The sequence below is a fragment of the Antechinus flavipes genome, chromosome 2, assembly GCF_016432865.1.
Source record: "Antechinus flavipes isolate AdamAnt ecotype Samford, QLD, Australia chromosome 2, AdamAnt_v2, whole genome shotgun sequence".
Classification (NCBI taxonomy): domain Eukaryota; kingdom Metazoa; phylum Chordata; class Mammalia; order Dasyuromorphia; family Dasyuridae; genus Antechinus; species Antechinus flavipes.
The window spans coordinates 293,043,587-293,063,008 of NC_067399.1; the positions used below are offsets into that span (position 1 = coordinate 293,043,587).

At 35.0% G+C, this 19,422-nt stretch overlaps 1 protein-coding gene across 1 annotated transcript in view; it reads right to left on the bottom strand.

Moving 5' to 3' along the window:
- Window positions 1–18,736, bottom strand: part of TRIP11 (thyroid hormone receptor interactor 11) — a 103,195-nt gene extending 84,459 nt beyond the window's left edge. Inside the window, exons 1-2 of the mRNA XM_051977333.1 lie at window positions 18,203–18,736; window positions 9,538–9,614 (exon numbers count right to left, since the gene is read on the bottom strand). Of these exons, the coding sequence (XP_051833293.1) occupies window positions 9,538–9,614; window positions 18,203–18,341 (216 nt within the window). The 5' untranslated portion in view covers window positions 18,342–18,736. The remainder of the gene's footprint in view (window positions 1–9,537; window positions 9,615–18,202) is intronic.
- Between the last annotated feature and the right edge of the window lie 686 nt (window positions 18,737–19,422).

Below are 19,422 nucleotides of genomic sequence, written 5' to 3' on the forward strand. Positions count from 1 at the left end.
TAAAGCAGAGCAAAAAATATAAACACATTAAGTTATAGTATTTCCAATATTAAATTCACTTTAAACTTAATGTAATTCTTTTTGATATAAAAGTGCATAGTCAGGGTAGTAAAATTAAAATTAAAACACTGCTGCAAAAGACAGATGTAGAATTTATTGCCATCCTTCAGTTATTAAGAGTTTTGTGCCGTCAGCACATATATACACATTTTTAAAATGGAAAGTGAATGTTCCTAATAATAATAATAGAAAACTTAGATAGCTAACAAAGAAAGGTCTGGAGTTAACAGGTGAGGAAGGAAAATATTCTATCTTTTGTTCCTTAAGCATTTCTAAGTACCTAGTACCTGAAAGATACTATCCATGTACTGAGCATAGAGAGACAAAAAACAAATAATCCCTGCTCTCAAGAAGTTTGCATTCTACTGGTTATGAGACATAGGAGATACTGAAACAAACTGCCCAGCATGTCATGGCATGACTGCAACAAAAAAGTCACTATCCTCTATGAGCAAAATAGAATATCAGTGATTTAAAAAAAAAAAAAAAAAAAAAAAAACCAATAACATGAGATGCACAAATTTAGAGCATCTCCAGCAAATGAACTATTTGTACTTGACCTGTGGTAGGGTTGGCATACTACATCTTCATGCTAACATAGTGATGTCATTTTGGTTCTCTTCAAGCACTAAGCACAACAATCAACCTTCTACTGATAGAATAAAATATGTATACTGATATGTAAATAAAAAAGAATTCAAAATTGTTCACATCACATCTACCCAAAATAGGAACTCTCTATTAACAAATTTAAGAATGGAGGCCCAGAAAATTTAAACTATTTTAATTAATTTGCAAAGTAAGTTTAAGAAAGAATCAAGAAACCATGCCCTCTTAACACTAATTTTGAATCACAGAATCAAAGACCTGGATGGACACCTAGAGACCATCAAGTCCAATGCTCTCATTTCACAGAAGAGAAAAGTAGGATTTTAAGTGCTTTACCCAAGAAATCAAGAGCTGGGCTAGCTTTCAAATCTCACAACTCCAAATTCAGCACTACTTCAAATCCACCGTACTACAGAAAAAAATCTCAACATTTAACTCCACTTGGATTTCAACAAACAAGAAACCTCTTGCTGGCCAAATTCACTGACTTTTTCACAGTCCTTATCCTTGTTTACCTTTCTGCATCTTGCAACATTACTAAATCACCTCCTTTCCTCTGGATACTAACTTGTTCCTTGTATGCCAGGACACCATTCTCTCAAGAAGCTCCAATCTGTATAAATTATTTCTCTGCCCCTTTCACGCATTTGCTGTCATTTTTCTGCCTTTTACACATACTTGGCCCCAAGGCATAGTTGTCCAATCTTTCCTCTATATAAGCTTTGGGTCCAATCTTTTTGAATTTTTAACTACCTGCTGAACAACATTATCTGAATGGCCTGCTAGCACTTTAACTAAGGGATCCAAAACTAAACTCATTATTTTCCCTCAATAAACTTCTTCCCTTACACTCCACATTTCTGCTGACGGAATCAACATGCTCCCAATCATCTAGACTCCAAATCTAAAAATTATCCTTAACAGATTTCTACCTCTCCCACAATCAAGTTTTCAATTCCATTCATCATACCTCTTGTATCAACCCTTTGTTTTTCTTTCCATAGTTCAAGCCCACCTTGCAGCTATCACCTGGGCTTTACAATACTACTGCTTTTTCTGTTTGCAATCTACCTCTTTTCCAAACTATCCTCCATGCTTGTTCTACTTTGAATTACATTTATTTGAATACAAATAATATTCAACACACAAACTATAAACTTCTTAAGAAGAGCTAGGACTATGTCCTTATTCATATGTATCTAAAATATGTCTTAACCATAGTTAAGAGCTTAAAAGACATTTGATGTTTGAAAAAAATTATTAATATAGTTTTTGTCCTATTCTTTTTTGCCCCACATCACTGCAATATCTCTTAAAATGGTTTTTAAGCAAAATTACCATAACTAAAACAATAATGAGACAGATACCACAGGAAAACACAACTTGGTCATAAAATCTACTTTGTAAGTTTATCATCTAAAATATTTTGGTTTCTTTGTTTGAATGTCATTAGACACTAGGTCTTTAGCTTCACCTGGTATGTGGAACTTCTGGAAATATAGTACTGGTTTCATCAAAAAAATTTATATTGAAGACTCAAAGACTTCAAGTCTATCTTTTCCTTACTTTACAACATTAGGGATCCTTAAAAGGAATAGACATACTATGGGTATTCCGATTAATGCTGCCTAAACATGACACATAAAGCACATAATACATTAGCTAATAATAATACTAAAGAATGACTTCTTAGGAATTTATTTAAGAAATATACAATCATAATATCAACAAAAGAGAGAAAGAGCAGATCAATGAAAACTAAATAAAACCAAGAGCTGTTTTTATGAAAAAGCTCAATAAAATAGATAAATCACTGGTTAACTTAAGGAAAAAAAGAAGAAAATCAAATTACTAGTATGAAAATATAAAGGATTAATACATCATGAAGATGAAATTTAAAAAATTATTAGGAGCTTTTGGCCCAAATGCCAATAAAATTGACAACCTAGTTGAAATGGATCAATATTTACAAAAATAGAAACTGTCCAGATTAAGAGAAAAAGAAAATAGAACATTTAAATAATTCTATCTTATGAACTTGGTTCTTTTCAACAATGAGGTGATTCAAAACAATTCCAATAGACTTATGATGGAAAAAGCCATCCAGATCCCAAGAGAAAACTATAGAACTGAATGTGAATCAAAGAATAGTATTTTCTGTTGTTATTGCTGCTTGCATTTTCTTCCCTCCTTTTTGATCTGATTTTTCTTGCATAGCATGACAAATATGGAAATATGTTTAGAAGAATTATACATGTTTAACCTATGGTGGATTGCTTACTGTCTAAGGAAGTAGGGAAGGAAAAATATTTGGAACACAAGGCTTCAGAACAGTACATGTTGAAAACATGCATTTGGAAAAATTAAAAGCTATTATTAAAATACTAATTTTTCAAAGCCTATCTTAGAATAAATTGAACAAATCATTCCCTAATGAAATTGATGAAAAAATTTTAAATAAAATATCAGCAAAGAGACTACAGCAATCTATCACAAAGGTTATATATACTATGACCTGGATGGATATATTGCAGGAGTAAAACTACAAACTGACCATGTCAATAATAAAAATTAAAAAAATTATATGATTATGCCAAAATATACAAATGCAAAAATAGTCTGGCAAAAGTACAACACCCATGCTGATTAAAAATTAAAAGCATAGGAATAAATGAAGCTTAAAATAATAAGTAGACTCTATCTAAACTATCAGCAAACATTATCTGTAATGGGGATAAGTTAGAAGTTTTTCCAATAAGATCAAGGATGAAGTAAGGATGTCCATATTGCTACTAATCAACATTGTACTAGAGATGCTAGCACTAGTAAAAAGACAAGAAAAAGAAATTTGAATAAGAACAGGTGACAAGGAAACAAAACTATCTTTTTTGCAAATGATATGTTGCTACACCCTAGAGAATCAATTTAAAAAATAGTCAAAACATTTAATAACTTTAGCAAAATTGTGTAATATAAAATAAATCCACATAAATCCACAGCCTTTCTGTATGTTACCAACAAAATCTAGCAGGAAGAAAGAGAAATTCTATTTAGAATAACTGCAGACAACATAAAATGCTTGGGAAACTATCTGCCAAGACACACAATACAGAAATTATATGAACACAATTACAAAACGCTTTTCATACAAATAAAATCTAAACAATTAAGAGAAATATTAATTGCTCATGGGTAGGCTGAGCAATTTAATAAAGATCACAATACTTAAATTCATTTATTTATTCAATGATATACCAATCAAATTGCCAAAGAATTATTTTATAGAGCTAGAAAAAGTAATAAAATTTATCTGGAGAAATAAAGGTCAAAAATATCAGTAGAGGAAAAAAGGGGATCGCAGAAGAAAACCTAGCAATACCAGATCTCAAAATATCTTACAAAATAGCAATCATGAAAAACATACTCCATAAAAAATTAAGTGGTTAATCAATAAGAGTGGCGGCCCAGTGGACTATATTGGGCACACAATATTCAGAAATAAATGACCAGACCTCTAGGGGTAGAGCCAAGATGGCAGAATGAAGCCAGAAGTTGCTCGAGCTCTTCCAGTTTCCCTTGAAAATGACATGGAAACAAACCTCTGAACAGAGTCTGATGGAATGAAACCACTCCAGCTCAAGACAGAATGAAAAATCTTCAAGATCAGTCTCAGTGGGATGAAAAGGGTATTCAGTCCAGCTCAGATGGAATCTGAGAAAGCCAATGAGAAGATCTGCAATGTTCTCTCTAAAATGTAATGTTCTCTGTTGAGGTTTTCTTGGGGTCTCTGGGAGCAGTCTTCATTTCAGTTCAGTAATCACACAAGTAGCCAGGGGTTAAAGTGCAAATCCTTTATTATATCTTTCAAAGTCTTATCTCCTTCACTTGGGTCATCTAGTTTTGTGGAAGCCTTCTGGAGTCTTGGTTTCAGTGGAGAAGTGAAGGAAAGCCTGCCACCAAGGTGGTGTGAGATGGGATGAATCAGTCTGAGTTCAAGGGTTTGTGCTCCAGCCTTCAGCCTCCAGCCTTCTGTCTGCTTGTCTCTGAATCTCCCTAGCTGAAACTTCTAGCTTATATGCCCCAGGCTGAGTACAAACCAATCATTATATCACTAGGAAACCATTATTTGTTGTAGGATTAAATCAATACTAAACTAGATTTAACCATTGTCTCCTCAATTCCACTTAGTACCTTGTTTCAAGTTCTGGCCTATAACATCTCCTTGTAGGATTAAATCAATCATACTGAACCATGCTAAATTAGATAACTACTGTCTATCAATTCCATTGACTTAGTACCTTGTAAGAATCCTTTGTTTCAAGTTCAGAGTTCTGGCCCATAACAAAGAGCTTACTCACAGCAAATCAGAAACTGAGACTTTGGTTCTGGCTCAGTCAGAGCAGAGCAGATCAGTGGAGCAGCCTTCGGTCACAGTTCAAAAGGCAAATTCTGGGAAACCAGGCTGTTTCCTGGAAAGAACAGATAAAGCTACCTTCTGTAAAGACAAGGGGCCCCTAGAGCTCAACACCAAGGCTGAGAGCTGCCCAAAAAGCTTGGGACACTGCCCCTTTACCCCAGGAACAGAAATCAACCATATAAATTTTTTGAAAATTTAAAAAAGAGGAAATACAAAGAGAAAAGGAAAGAAAATGAGCAACAAACAGAAAAGAACTTTTGACCACAGCAAGCTACTACAGTGACAGGGAAGACCAAAGGACCAACTCAGAAGAGAACAAAATGTCCACAGAGGAAATCTCAAAGAGTAATATGAATTTGTCTCAAGCCCAAAAAGGCTTCTTGGAAGGATTCATAAAAGATTTTAAAAGGTGAATAAGAGAGTTAGAAGGAAAAAATGAGAAAAGAAATGAGAGGTATGCAAGAGAGAGGCAACAACTTGGAAAAGGAAAGCAATTCCTTAAAAAATACAATTGGACAAATGCAAAAAAATCCAGTGAAGAAACAATCACCTTCAAAAGTAGAATTATCTAAATGGAAAAAGAGGTACAAAAGCTAACTGAAGAAAATCACACATTAAAAACCAAAATAAGGCAAATGAAGACTAATGACTCTATCAGACATCAAGAATCAGTCAAACAAATTAAAAAGAATGAAAAAATGAAAGAAAATATAAAATACCTCACTGGAAAAACTGTCAACCTGAAAAACAGATCCAGAAGAGAAAATTTTAAAATTACCGGTCTACCTGAAGGCCAAGACCAAAAAAAGAAATTAGATAGCATTCTTTTAAAGATCAAGGAAAATTTCCTGATAAGCAGTCTAACAAAAACTAGGTATAGACAAATATAATATACATAGACAAATAAACAAAATATCTTATACCAAGATAAGCTAGAAATGAATATATCATTTAGACATAAAAATGATATCATAAGTGAACAGAGGACCATGAAAAAAAATTACCTGTCAGATCTATGGAGTTGAAAGAGTTTATGACCAAACAAAAGATAGAAAAATATTACAATAAATAAAAAGGATAAATTTGACTACATTATATTAAAAAGTTCACACATTAGAAGGAAAATTTAAAAAACAGGAAAAAAATTTTTACAGAAAGTTTCTCTGATAAAATTCTCACTTCTCATAATATGTATACATGGAAGTGAGCCAAATTGATTTTTTAAAATAGCCATTTCACAACTGATGACCAAACATAAACAGGTAGTTTTCAGAAAAAAATCAAAACTATCAATAGTCATATGAAAAAATATTCTAAATCATTAATTAGAAAAATGCAAATTAAAACAATTCTGAGGTACCATCTCATATCATGAGACTGGCTAACATAACAGAAAAGAAAATGAAAGTATTGGAGGTGGGGTATGGAAAAAGAGGGACACTAATGCATTGTTGGTAGAACTGCAAAATGGTCAAAACACTCTGAAAAATAATTTGCAGTTACGCCCGAAGAGTTACAAATTGTGCATTCCTTTTGACCCAATAATACCATTATTAGGACTGTATTCCAGAAAGATCAAAGAAAAAGGAAAAAGATCTATATAGAGAAAAATATTTATAGAAGCTCTTTCTGTGGAGGCAAAGAATTAGAAATTAAGAGGATGACTATCAATTGAACAAATTACAGTATTATGTACTGTAATTTACTATTGTGCTATAAGAAATGACAAAGGAAGGCAGCTATATGGCACAGTGGGTAGAATACTAGCCCTGAAGTCAGGCCCATCTTAGTTCAAATCTGGCCTCAGACACTTAATGTTTCCTAGCTGTGTGACCTGGGAGGGAGGGCGTTAGAAAGAGAGAAAGAGAGGAAGGGAGGGAAAGAGAAGGAAGCAGAACTAGGATATCATTGTGCACAGTAACAGCAATGTTGGAATGGTAATTATCTACTTTGATCAGTACAGTGATCTATGACAATTAACTTACTAATGATGGAAAATGCTATGCTATTCACTAAAGGAAGAACTGATGAACTCTGAATGCAAAATGAAAATTTTTTTCACTTTATTTTCTTGCTTTTCTTTTGATAACACAGCTAATATAAAACTGTTTCACATAACTTCATATGTATATTGTTTTATTTCCTGCCTTCTTAAATGGGTATGGGAGATGATGAAAGGAGGGAGGGAATTTTGAATTGAAAATAATTTTTTTAAATAAAGAAATGCACAAATTTTTAACACTTTACCATTGATTTCAATCTTGTTCAAATAAACTACTGATACCCAAGCAGAACAAGTAACAATTCTTTGTCATTTTCCAAATCACCAACACTTTCCTATCTTTTACTGATAAAGAATTACAAGAACACTTCATCAATTCTTCAAAAATTCAGAGCAGTGTGATTACTAAATCACCCTGGAGGACAGAAAAAACTTACCACTTTCAAAGACCTCCAAAGGTTTTTTTGTTGTTGTTGTTAATACATTCTAGAGTTTTACAATATTGTCAGGAAATATTTCCTTGACTTCAATGGATTCATGATCTTATTTATACAGACTCTCTTCAACTCCAATGCAATTTAATACACCTTCACATTGTACTTTTCATGGTCTTCCTAAATCCTCTATAATGCATTTACCCAAAGTGCTGGAAATCTCAGAACAGCATCTATATGACTATGTCCTCCTTGTATCTTTTTCCAAATATAAATATTCATGATCAGGTCTGTTATGCCATTTTTCTGTTATGTAAATCATTTTTAATATGCTATAGTTTATATACATCATGTCTTTCCATTGTCCCTTTAGTCACTTGCAATTCTGATGTTTCTGAGACTATGATCTTCCAATATTTGAAGACAAAGCTTCATCAGAAGAATAAAGATGTTAAAATCACTATTAGTAACAGAGAGGTACTTGAGATAATGGAAAGCATAACAAGAGTTCCCAAATGTGATCCAGCACATTTTCTTCCTATTTAATTCTTAGTCCAACTCAATGGCAATTTGTAGTGCCTGATCTAGATAATTATAGCATTGTTGGAATGGAATGGCTTGACGTTGTGACCAGCACCAACAAAGTGATCACCAGCAACTTTTGTGACCAAAAAATATTAAGTCCCTCCCTCATCCTTTTCTTTTTCAGACTAGTAATCAGAGTTCTATCAATCTTTCTTCAAAAGTTCTTTTAATTTCTATAATCACCTTGTGGCTCTCCTTTAAAACCTTTCCAAATTATCTACATTGCTTTTAGTCATAGACCACAAAGCATGTAGACTAACAAGTATCTGCCTAAAGCTAAGAAAATTAACTTACAGTTCCAACATTTCCTATTCCAAGTTCACCCCCAATAATATTCTGACATTTTTTTAAGTTGAGAAAAAAATTTAAAATAACAAACAACAGAATTACATTTTCAAACTGTTAATTTGAGTTTATAACATCTTTCTATAGCTAGTAAATCAAGATGATGGTAAAAATTAAAGAGAATAGTAAACCATAAAAATATGTAAAAAGTTTTCATATACAGGAATCAAATGAAGTTGATTTCCTATTATTCTCTCTCAATATTATGTATAGCAATACAATAAGAGAGCAGGTTCAATTGGTAAGAATTATCTGGACACTGGATTGGTTTCTCAAAGGAAAAGGCTTTATTGTCATATAAAGCAGGATGCAACCAAATAGCGTCAAGGGACAGGTTGGTCTAAAGAAGTACTTCAGGGATGGATATTTTATAGGGAAAGGTACGGGTTGGAGGGAGAGGGGAAGGAGGAGAGATGTTTAATCTTTGCTCATTGGTTCTCCCTTTCAAGGATGAACTTTATTTCTAACCATTAGTCAAATTTTGAGAAAAACAAAGAATTTATGTAGCAGTATTCAAAAGCATACTGACATCCTGTCTACTAGGATCCAAGCTCCTTGCACCTGGATATATAATAAACCATGTCTTGTTTACCATAACCCAAGCCCCCTATATGTCTTGGAGAGCAACAACACTTGTTTTTCTTCCTCTGCCCTAATTACAAAGGCCCTGCTGTGGCCCATTCCAACAAATTCAGCAATATAGTATAGGAATGAAATATCATAAAGCAATCTCATACCAATGATATTTATATCAAGTATTCTTAACACGCAGTCTCTGAAGTTATTTTAATCAACATTTTGATAATTATTACAATACAGTTCCTTTTGAAATCTCATATATCTTATTTTATGCATTTAAAAACATTATTCTAAGAAGGGATCTACAGAGCTCACCAGAATATCAAAGGAGTTCATTGTACATAATATATCTGATCATTTCCCATATATTTTGATGCTAGTATTCTCAATGATCATTACTGATATTGCATTTTGCCATCTTCAGTCAGTAATGTGAAGACTAACACTGCTCAGAAAGAAGAAATGGAGTAAACTCACATGGTTGAAAAATCTACAATTCTCCTTACCTCTGCCCTTAAGGTTATATGAATGGCTTCAATTTCCTTCATCCTAGAACTGGATATTTGGAATTCTGCAGTAGTTTCTGGGAAAAAAAAAAAAAACATAATAGATCCTAAATGCAAACATGTAACATTAGAAGAGATAGCAGAAACCTAGGAGAATATCTAGTCCAACATCTTCATTTTACAGATGAAAAAGCAAAGTCCAAATATTGTACTGAGCATTGACTTGTTCAGATCTAACTTAGAGGCAGAGTTAAATAATTTACAACTTCGTGGGCTTTCTATTGTATCATCCATTGCAACTTCTTATTGAGTTCAAATTTAAAATTATGAAACAATCATAAAACAAAAATCTGAATGTCAGTCACAACTTTGGCACTGCCTCTATAAGATTCTCTTTCATGATATGAATTAAAGACATTTCTTTACCTATTGTACCTAACACTTGTGATAGTTTTCAAATTAAACATGGACAAGATCCTCACACTTTTGTAGATTTTCAAATAATTCTGGTAATTGAAAACACCATTAACTATAATTGATATTGTAGTCTATTGTTCAAAAGTCAGTGGCAAGAATGCCAGAATTGTTTAGAGCAGTGGTATCAAACTCATATAGCCTTGCCAATCACATACTGACTTAGAGAACAAATAAATGAACAGTATCTATGTTTCTGCATTTTGTACAAAATTTTAGGTATTATATTTTGTTAAACATTTCCCAATTACATTTAATGCTCTCTACACAAAAATTCTGAAGATAAAAAGAGCAACAATTCTAAAGATGGGAAAATTGTTAAACCAACAGATTTCAATACACAGGGAACTCAACAAATTTAATTTTTAAAGGTATATGCAAAAGATGGAAGGAAGAGGAAGTGACCAAAATAATTGTAGATATAGTCTTTTATACATGGTGTTGAAAGCCTAAAATATTAGAATAAGATGAAACTGTCAAGGAATTCTAAGGACAAAGAAAAAGAGGACTTGTGTGGTTTTTATTTTGTTTGCATTGTGTTTTGCAATTCTAGGGAAAAAAGAAGACTATTAAAAAAGGAATGGGCATCTGACCTTACTGCTCCTAACAAATGATACTCCATATTCCAATTTCATACTTTTTCACTAGTTGTCCTTCATGAGTGGAATCCTCTTTTCTCATCTTGGCTTCCTGGCTTTTCTCAAGCCTAGTTAAAAATCTAACCTCCAACAAGAAACCATTTCCAATTTCCTTTAATACTAGTGTCTTCTCTCTCCTGATTAGGTATCTTGAGTGATCATAATATATATAATGTCTTCCCTACTGGACTGAGAACTCTCTAAGTATAAGAACTATCATGTTTTTTTAACATGACTGAAATATATAGTAGGCATTTAATAAATGCTTGTTGACTTGTTTACATGACTCAAAGAAAAAATAAGACATCTGCTCAAGATGAAAAGAATGAAGATAAAAGAAAGAAAGCAAAGCTCTTGTCATTTCTGTATTCTTTTCCAAGTATAATAATTTTGGACTGCAAAGGCAAAAAAAAAAAAAAAAAAAGGCTTTTAGATAGTTGATACCTAAGATACTTGGAAGGTAGAAAGAGAATAGTGATGCATTTTTTAGACCCAAAAGAACTATAATTCTAGGGTAAAGAAAGAACTCAAAAGATGTGATTTCTGAAGTATTGTCAATACTCTTAAGATGCTAAAGAATGGAAGAGATGCTAGTTTTAGAACTGGAAAAGTACAAATGACCCTCTTTAAAAAAAAAAAAAAAAAAAGGAAAAGAATAGGAACTGTCAATTATAGGATAGTGTTCTTGACTACCATTCCTACCAAAATTCTGTAATGTATTTTTTCCCCTAAGCCTATTGGGGTCAAGTGACTTGCCCAGGGTCACACAGCCAGGACGTGTTAAGTATCTGAGGTTACATTTGAACTCAGGTCCTCCTGACTTCAAGGTTGGTACTTTATCCACTATACCACCTAGCTTCCCCTATAATGTATTTTTCAAAGGATGGTTAATGAACATATGGAAAAGAAGTGTTCATTGCAAAAAAATACCATGACTTCATCAATAATGGCTCATTGAAACTACCTTTGATACTAACCCTGAAGCAGAGTTTCCTCAACTGCTAAATGAATATTAAGTCAAAACTTATATCAATCTAATATATCTCAGTTGCCCCACAGAAAGTTTTATTCTATTGCATCATCAGCTCATCTAAGTCTAATCAGTTAAGGACATCTTGCAAAATCCCCTGATGCTGTAAAAATTCCCCTTCCATTGGAATCCTCATTTTATTTTTAACAAATAGTCCTTAAGCTTCAACCTTCTCCTCTTCTCATGTAAATCTGGTTTTCCACTGAAAACACTACACCACTAACTAGCCTAATACTAGATATTACTTTCTCATGCACTTTACTGTAATGGATAAGAAGTAGAAAGAATCCTTCTTGACTTTCAATTGTCATTTTCAGGCCTTCCCTCAACCACTTGTACTCTTAAGACCTTTCTTGCTTTGAGATTTACTACATTCATATATATCCTATCCAGAACTTAGTGATTTATTAACTACTAGTCCCAAGACTAATTCTTTCTCCTTTCTAGAGAAGTATAGTACCAACTCAGAATCTTTTCTTCTCAACACCAAACCCTACCTTTAACACTTGAAGTCAACTTATCTATGTTATATATGTTACCTTTTCAAATACTATCACTCAATAGTTTATTAACTTCCTCAAAAGCTATTAAGATGCACTTATACATATATACGTGTGTGTATATAACATGACCTTAATCAAGACATAGGTATGTTCATACCCTTGATATCACCATCCAAACTGTTCTATCTCTACAATCCATAAAACTAAAATTTCCTTCTGATTATAGCTTCCTGTCCTTTTAAATCTCCCTGTGCCTTTCCCCTTCCAAATCTCTTATTACTATATTCACTACAGTAACTTCTAGTGGATAAAAGGAGAAGAGAGGAAAAGGGGGGACCAATCCTTAAATCCATACAACTATAATTCTCACTGACTGGCAATAGGCCACAAACCAAGCCCCATAACTAGGTTCAGAGTGACTCAGTGAATATAAAGAGCAATCATTTCTATTTGAGAGTCTTTCTCTTCCTAGATTGATTTGAGTCATATTTGTTTTTATTTTTTGACTAGGTGAAAGAGAACATCTATCCTTAATCACTGAATATGACCTCAGTCAAATTGAGACCTTAAAGACCAAGGTCTTCCTGTGCATCTAGGGCCATCTCCAGTCATCCTAATCTATATCTGACCACTGGATCCAGATGGCTCTGGAGGAGAGAGTAAGGTGACCTTGATCAGCCCTCCCTCACTAAAATTCAATTCACTTGCATGTCATGGCCTCACCTCTCTAATGTCATGGTCTCTTTCAAGAATGAAGGATGAACAATAATTCTAGTCACTCCACCCCTTGCTTGCATTCCCAGGCTTCAACTCCTACTTTGGATTCACAAGCCCTCCCTCAGAATGTTGACCCATTGATTAATCAGTTGAATGCTATTCTGTCCTTGAACTTTGGATCCCTTTTCCCATCGTCTTCTTGTTAATCATCCTTTTTTCAAAATCACAACACTAAATTATTTCTACCTTTTGTTTTTCTCAGGTCCTGTTCACTTGCTGAATGTTAATGAACATAACATAAACATGCTTTATTGGTTCCTTTATTTAATCCAATCTCAATAGTATGGCATGCAACTCTTTTATATTTTTCTGATTAACTTTTTAATCACAATACCCCTAATGATTCTCAGAAACATTTTATTCTCTTCTTGAGCAACCTAATATCATCAAAACCTCAGAATAAAGCATCTCACTTCATATTTCAATATCCATCAAAGCTCCCCTCTCCTATCCTATTTAAAATTTCAAATCATCACAGAAGCTTCCTGTTATGGGCCAGAACTCTGAACTTGAAACAAGGATTCTTACAAGGTACTAATTCAGTGAAATTGATGAGACAATGGTTATCTAGTTTAGCATGGTGATTAATAGTTCTCTAAGTTCAGTATGATTGATTTAATCTTACAACAAATAATGGTTTCCTAGTGATATAATGATTGGTTTATACTCAGTGTAGAGCAGGGGTCCTCAAACTATGGCCTGCGGGCCAGATGAGACAGCTGAGGACATTTACCCAGGGTTATGAAGTTTCTTTATTTAAAGGCCCACAAAACAAAATTTTTGTTTTTACTATAGCCCGGCCCTCCAACAGTCTGAGGGACAGTGAACTGGCCCCCTATTTAAAAAGTTTGAGGATCCCTGGATAAACTGGGAGTCTCAGCCAGATTCAGGGGGCAGAGAAGACAAAGGACTGGAGATTGAAGCACAAACCTTTAGACTTAAGACTCACTTCATCTCACACCACTATGGTGGCCTGTCCTCCTGCATTTTCTCCACTGAAACCAAGTCCCCTCTGAAGGCCACAAGAAAGCTAGTTGAGCACAAGTCGAAGGAGACAATAAAGACTTTTTGGACTCCTGGCTATTCTTGTGGTGATTGCTGAAAAGAAGGCTGCCCCAGAGACCTCAGGAAAACCAAACCAAAACATTATAGCTTCCTATCCTATCCTTTGATCATCTTAGGACGAGTTACCCTTCTTCTTGTCCATACCAACCCATTTATACCCATGAGTGCATCACCTTCCATTTCTTCCTGCAGTTTTCCCCTTCAATTATTCCTTTTTAACCATATTTGATTTCTGCTTTTCCTATAGCTCTTTCCTTCATGCCTTTAAAATAGCCAAAATTTCCACCATTATTAAAAAAAAAAAAAAAAAAAAGACATACTAGAACTTACTAACTCTTCAACCTATTGGCCTTCAACTCTTCTCCCCATCTCTGCCAAATTCCTAGAGTAAACTCCCAGCATTTCATAACTTTTCAAGTAATTTTCAACTTCATACAATCTTCTTTTCATTCACATCACTCAAATGAAATTGCTTTCTCCAAGGTCACCAATTACTTATTACTAAGTCTGATGACTTTTTCTCAGTTTTTATCTTTCTTGAACTTTGTATTTGATACTATTAACCATTCCTTCCTTCTGGATATTTTCTCCTAAGTTTTCTAGACATAATTTTCTTGTCGTTCTCTTCCTACCTATTGCTGTCTCTCAGTCTCCTGTTTCCTCTGCAGTATAATCATCCATATCCTATATGTACATGTAACCCATGCACTCTTTCTTTTCCCTCTCAAGATTCTCTTAATGATTTTATCACTTCCCTTAAATTTAATGATCATACCTATACAGATAATTTCCAAATCTATATATCCAGGCTTAATCTCATCCCTCATCTCCAATATTTTATCTCCAACTGGATGCTACAAAGGCACCTCAAATTTAACATTTCTAAAACAGAACTCATTACTGTTGCCCCAATCTGCACCTCTTAATTTCCCAATTTCTATTTAGGGTACCAACATTTAGTTGTACAACCTTGGAGTTATCCTCAGCACTTCATTCATTCTCATCCTATTAAATCTAATCAGTTGCAAAATCCTTTTGATTCTGCTTCAATATTTCTTACACCCATCTCCTTCTCTATACCACTCTGGTCCAGGCCCACATCACCTCTCATCTAATCTCCCAATTTATCTCCCTGTGTCTCTCCCCTATTCCAATTCATCCCATAAACAGTACAGATCTAAGCATATCAGTTAACTAAGAAGCATCAGCATTTACCCACTACTTCTAGGATAAAATACAATCTCTTCTAGTATTAAAACCCTTCAAAAATATAGTTTAAATCTATTTTTACAAACTGATTACATATTAGTCCCCTACAGAATCCATCCAAAGTAGAGCTTGGCTGTTTGCTGTTCCCTCTACATGATATGCCATTTCCCATCAACATACCTTTGGACAGCCTTTATCTCATTCCTAGAATGCTCCCCTCTTACCTCTGATTTTTATATTTCTAACTCCTTACAAGGCTCAGTTGTAATGCTACTTTTTTCAAGAAAGGTCTTTTCTTATTTTCCCAGTTGTTAAATGATTTTGTATATCTCCTAAATTTACTTATACATGAACATAAGGGAAATAACTCTTACTTTTGGAAATATCCCAGTACCAAGTAACATGCCTAAAGCCCTTTATGCACTTTAAAAAATCTAATGGATTATAGATTACAAATCATGAGAGATCAACTATATGGCTTGTAAAATGGGAATGCTGAAGGTACAATTTATCTAGATTTTAGAAAAACATCTTTCACAGCCTCTCATGTTATTCTTATGGAAAAGATGGGAGAATGTGATTTAGTGTTTTCCTAAATTTTTTATCACATGATTCTTAAGAGCAAAAAAATTTTAAGCATGCATTTCCAATAGTTATACAAACAATTCTTGCCTTACATAAGTTCCCATTACTCAATTACACTTTCTATCTCCCTTTCTCATTCTCCATGAATTTGGAAACCACTGGATTAGATAACATTATAATTAGATAGATTCAGAACTGGTTGAACAGCTGGACTCAAAAAGTCATCATTATTCAGACTTGGCACAATGGACTGCCCCAAGGAATTGTGCTTAGTCCTATGCAGTTTAACAATTTTATCAATGAACTGAAATAAAAGCACAAAACATGTGCTCATGATATACACAAATGGTGAAAAAGACAAATTAACACTGGATGACAAAGTCAAGAGTAAAAGAGCTGACAGTCTGGAGTATTAATCTGACTTATAAGAAATTTAAAAAAAAAAAACATAAAATCTTACATTGGGGTTCAAGAAAACCAAGCCACTAGTATGGAATGGGGAAAGAACATTTAAAAGAGTAGACTATCTTAAAAAAAGAAAAAAAAGAAAAAGAAAGAAAGAAAAGAGAACTACATTTTAGTGGCCTGAAAGGTTAACATGGAACAACAAACAGTGTGATAAGACAGTCAAAAGGCTAATATGATTCTGGGCTACATTAAAAAAGACATTACTATTTTTTAAATATATCAAAGAAAACAAAACATATAAACAAGTAGAGAACAATATTGGTTAACTACCATGTTACATATGACTGACAGATACATACATACTTTAATTTTAAAGTCTAACTTGCATATAATAGATTCATAGTTTTATGTAGAATCTTTTTTCTGGTCTACTTTGCATATGGGAATTTTTATTTGTTATTTTCTAGATCATAATAAAGTGATACAATGTTCCCAGGAATGCAGAAGTAAATAACTCTTCCGTACTCAGTTTTGGTTGGACCATATCTGGAGTACTGTATTTAGTTCTGATGATTACACTTTAACGGCATTTATAAGCTGTAGAGGAGAACAACCAGGATGATTTCTTCTTGAGGCCAAACCATTTATATGAAGACCGATTGAAGGAATATTTACTCTAAGTATGTTTATCCTGAAGAAAAAGCACTTAGAAACAATTTTAAGTTTTCAAGTGTCTAAAAAAGCTATCTTATGAAAGATTAGATTTTTTTTTCTTGTTGTTCCCAAAGAGGAGAAGTGAACAAAAATTGCAAAGAAATAAATTTAAGCTTGATTTCAGAAAAAACTTAGAGAAGTTTTCCAAAGTGCAAAAAGTTGAAAGTGTGTGTACATTACATTGAAGATCCTCTAAAGAGGGCCTGGATGACCACTTATCAGGTATTTTAGAATAGAGATTATTTTAGAAGAATGGGATGGGGAAAAAAAAATAGAGAATGGAGTGGACCATATACCATCATAATTAAGATCACAGATTTACAGCTTACAGCAGTCACAAACTGCCAGAAGAAGAGAGAAATATTATTTTCAATTAATTTTATGAAAGGTATTTTGATATAATGGAAAGACTCCTGAACTTTGGGTCTGAAGCACCCTTTATTAGTATGAGGTTTTGAGTCTGTCTTATAGGGCTTTTAGGAATATTACATAAGATACAAGATACATATCAATTTGTAATCATATAAGGCTATATAATTACAAATAGTTATTATTTGCTATTGTGAAACCAGGTGAATCACTGTTCTTTAATAAAGTCTAAAAGAATAGTAATTAAAGGAAAGAGGGGTGAAATCTAAAATATTAAAGTTCCAGTGGGCCAGGAATTCTCATTTTGCTTTTCTAAACTTCAGTTTTTAGACTGTAAAAATGGAGAAAAAATACCTAGTGTGACTACTTCACAATGTTGTCAGAATTGAACAAGATAATATTAGTGAAGGCGTCCATCTTCAATTGTAGAAAAAGGCATTCCTGAATAAGAAAAAGAACTTGGAGAGTTGTTTTTCCCTGCCCGAGAAGTTGAAGACTAAATTGGGGAGAAGAAAGGAAAACTTCAAGTGTCCTCGGCTAAAAGAAGGGGACATCAAGGAAAGGACAGGAGAGTGGGAACATTCACAGAATAAGCTCAGACACTGGAAAGGAAAAAGGTGGGGGCTAAAGAAAAAGAAAAAAATAGGCACTGTTTCCAGTTCTGTCTGGGAGATGGGTATAATCTGGGAGCCAGACAGTTCAGTAGTGGAAAGGTAAGGGAATGTGAAGTCAGAGGACGCAGGTCAGTATCACTACCAGCGTGACCTTACACGTCACGTCGCCTCTCAGTGCCTCAATGTCCCCACTGTTAAATATGAAGGCTTGGCTGGATGACCCTTAGGGACAAGTCCAGCTCCCAAATCCTCCGTGGGAGTCTCCAAAGCCCCAGTTACCTTCCACCTCCTCCGTACCCTCCAACAGCATGTCCTTGGTGAAGTTGGAGATCTGGCCCGTGAGAGAAGACAAGCTGCCGCCCACTTGTCCCAGGGACTGGCCCAGGCCAGAACCCAGGCTGCCTAGCCACGAAGACATCGCCGCGGTGGACTTCGAAACAGCTCCCTCCGCGTCCGGGTTGGAGTCTCGTCCCGCAGCTGCGATCTCAAGCCCTTATTTACATAGGGGCAACCTCGAAGTCAGGTGCCCGGTGCGTCCCGCCGCCAGTTGCTCTCCACCGGTTTCCAAAGCGACGCCGACCTCCGAGGGGAGCGACAGGCAGGCCCCTCCACAGCCCACTACCGCCCAGACTGCTCCCAAGCCGCGAACGATGGACACTCGCCAACTCTGAGAAATTCTCCTCTGCATGGGAACCCTCGCTCATCCCCGGGAACTCCTAATAACCCGAGCCATACGTCTGTCCGGCTACTTGGGCCACTTTCCGCCAACCTTGCAGACAACTCCTGCCAACTCGACGCTGGCCGCCATGACACCCGCCCAGGGGGCCGCGGCGGATCACCGAGAGGGCGTCGGGCACCGGCGGCGCAGAGCGGCTGCCAAGGCGAGGACGTGTCCATGTCGCAAGGGACGATGGGATGCCGGAGGACCAAACAAGTGAAGGCTGGCTTCCTTATATATTCAGTCCATTGAGCTCTTCGCTCCTTCTTCGTGAACCCTAAACCGTCACCTTGGAAAGATGAAAACAAAGAACTAGAGTTTGGCTACGTAAAGAAAGACTTCTATTGTAGCTGGAATGACGTGTCCTTTACCGCGTGCTGTATCTTGGGCAGCCGGATTTTCCCTAACATCTCTCCCCCATACATAAGATAAAATGAGCCATGCCAAGGAGTGGCCAGTGGAGACATTGATGAGATTTTTTTAAACGTTATTTGTTATATTAATATATTTAGGGTAATATTAAAGTTAACGTAGCATTTATAAAGCATTTTTTTAAAGGTGCACAAAGTTTTATCTCCATACCGTCCATATAAGTGCAGCAGCGATTTCGCTGTCCAAGTGGGGCAACGGGATTAGGGAACTAAGAAGCGTTAAACCTTCAGTCCCTGACTCCATTCAACAAACATTTCATTAACGTGTAAGCAGTGAGGAAGGTACTATGCGGGGGTGTTACTGTTATAGCCCTTAAGTTTAAGATAGGAGAGGGGGTATGAAAAATACT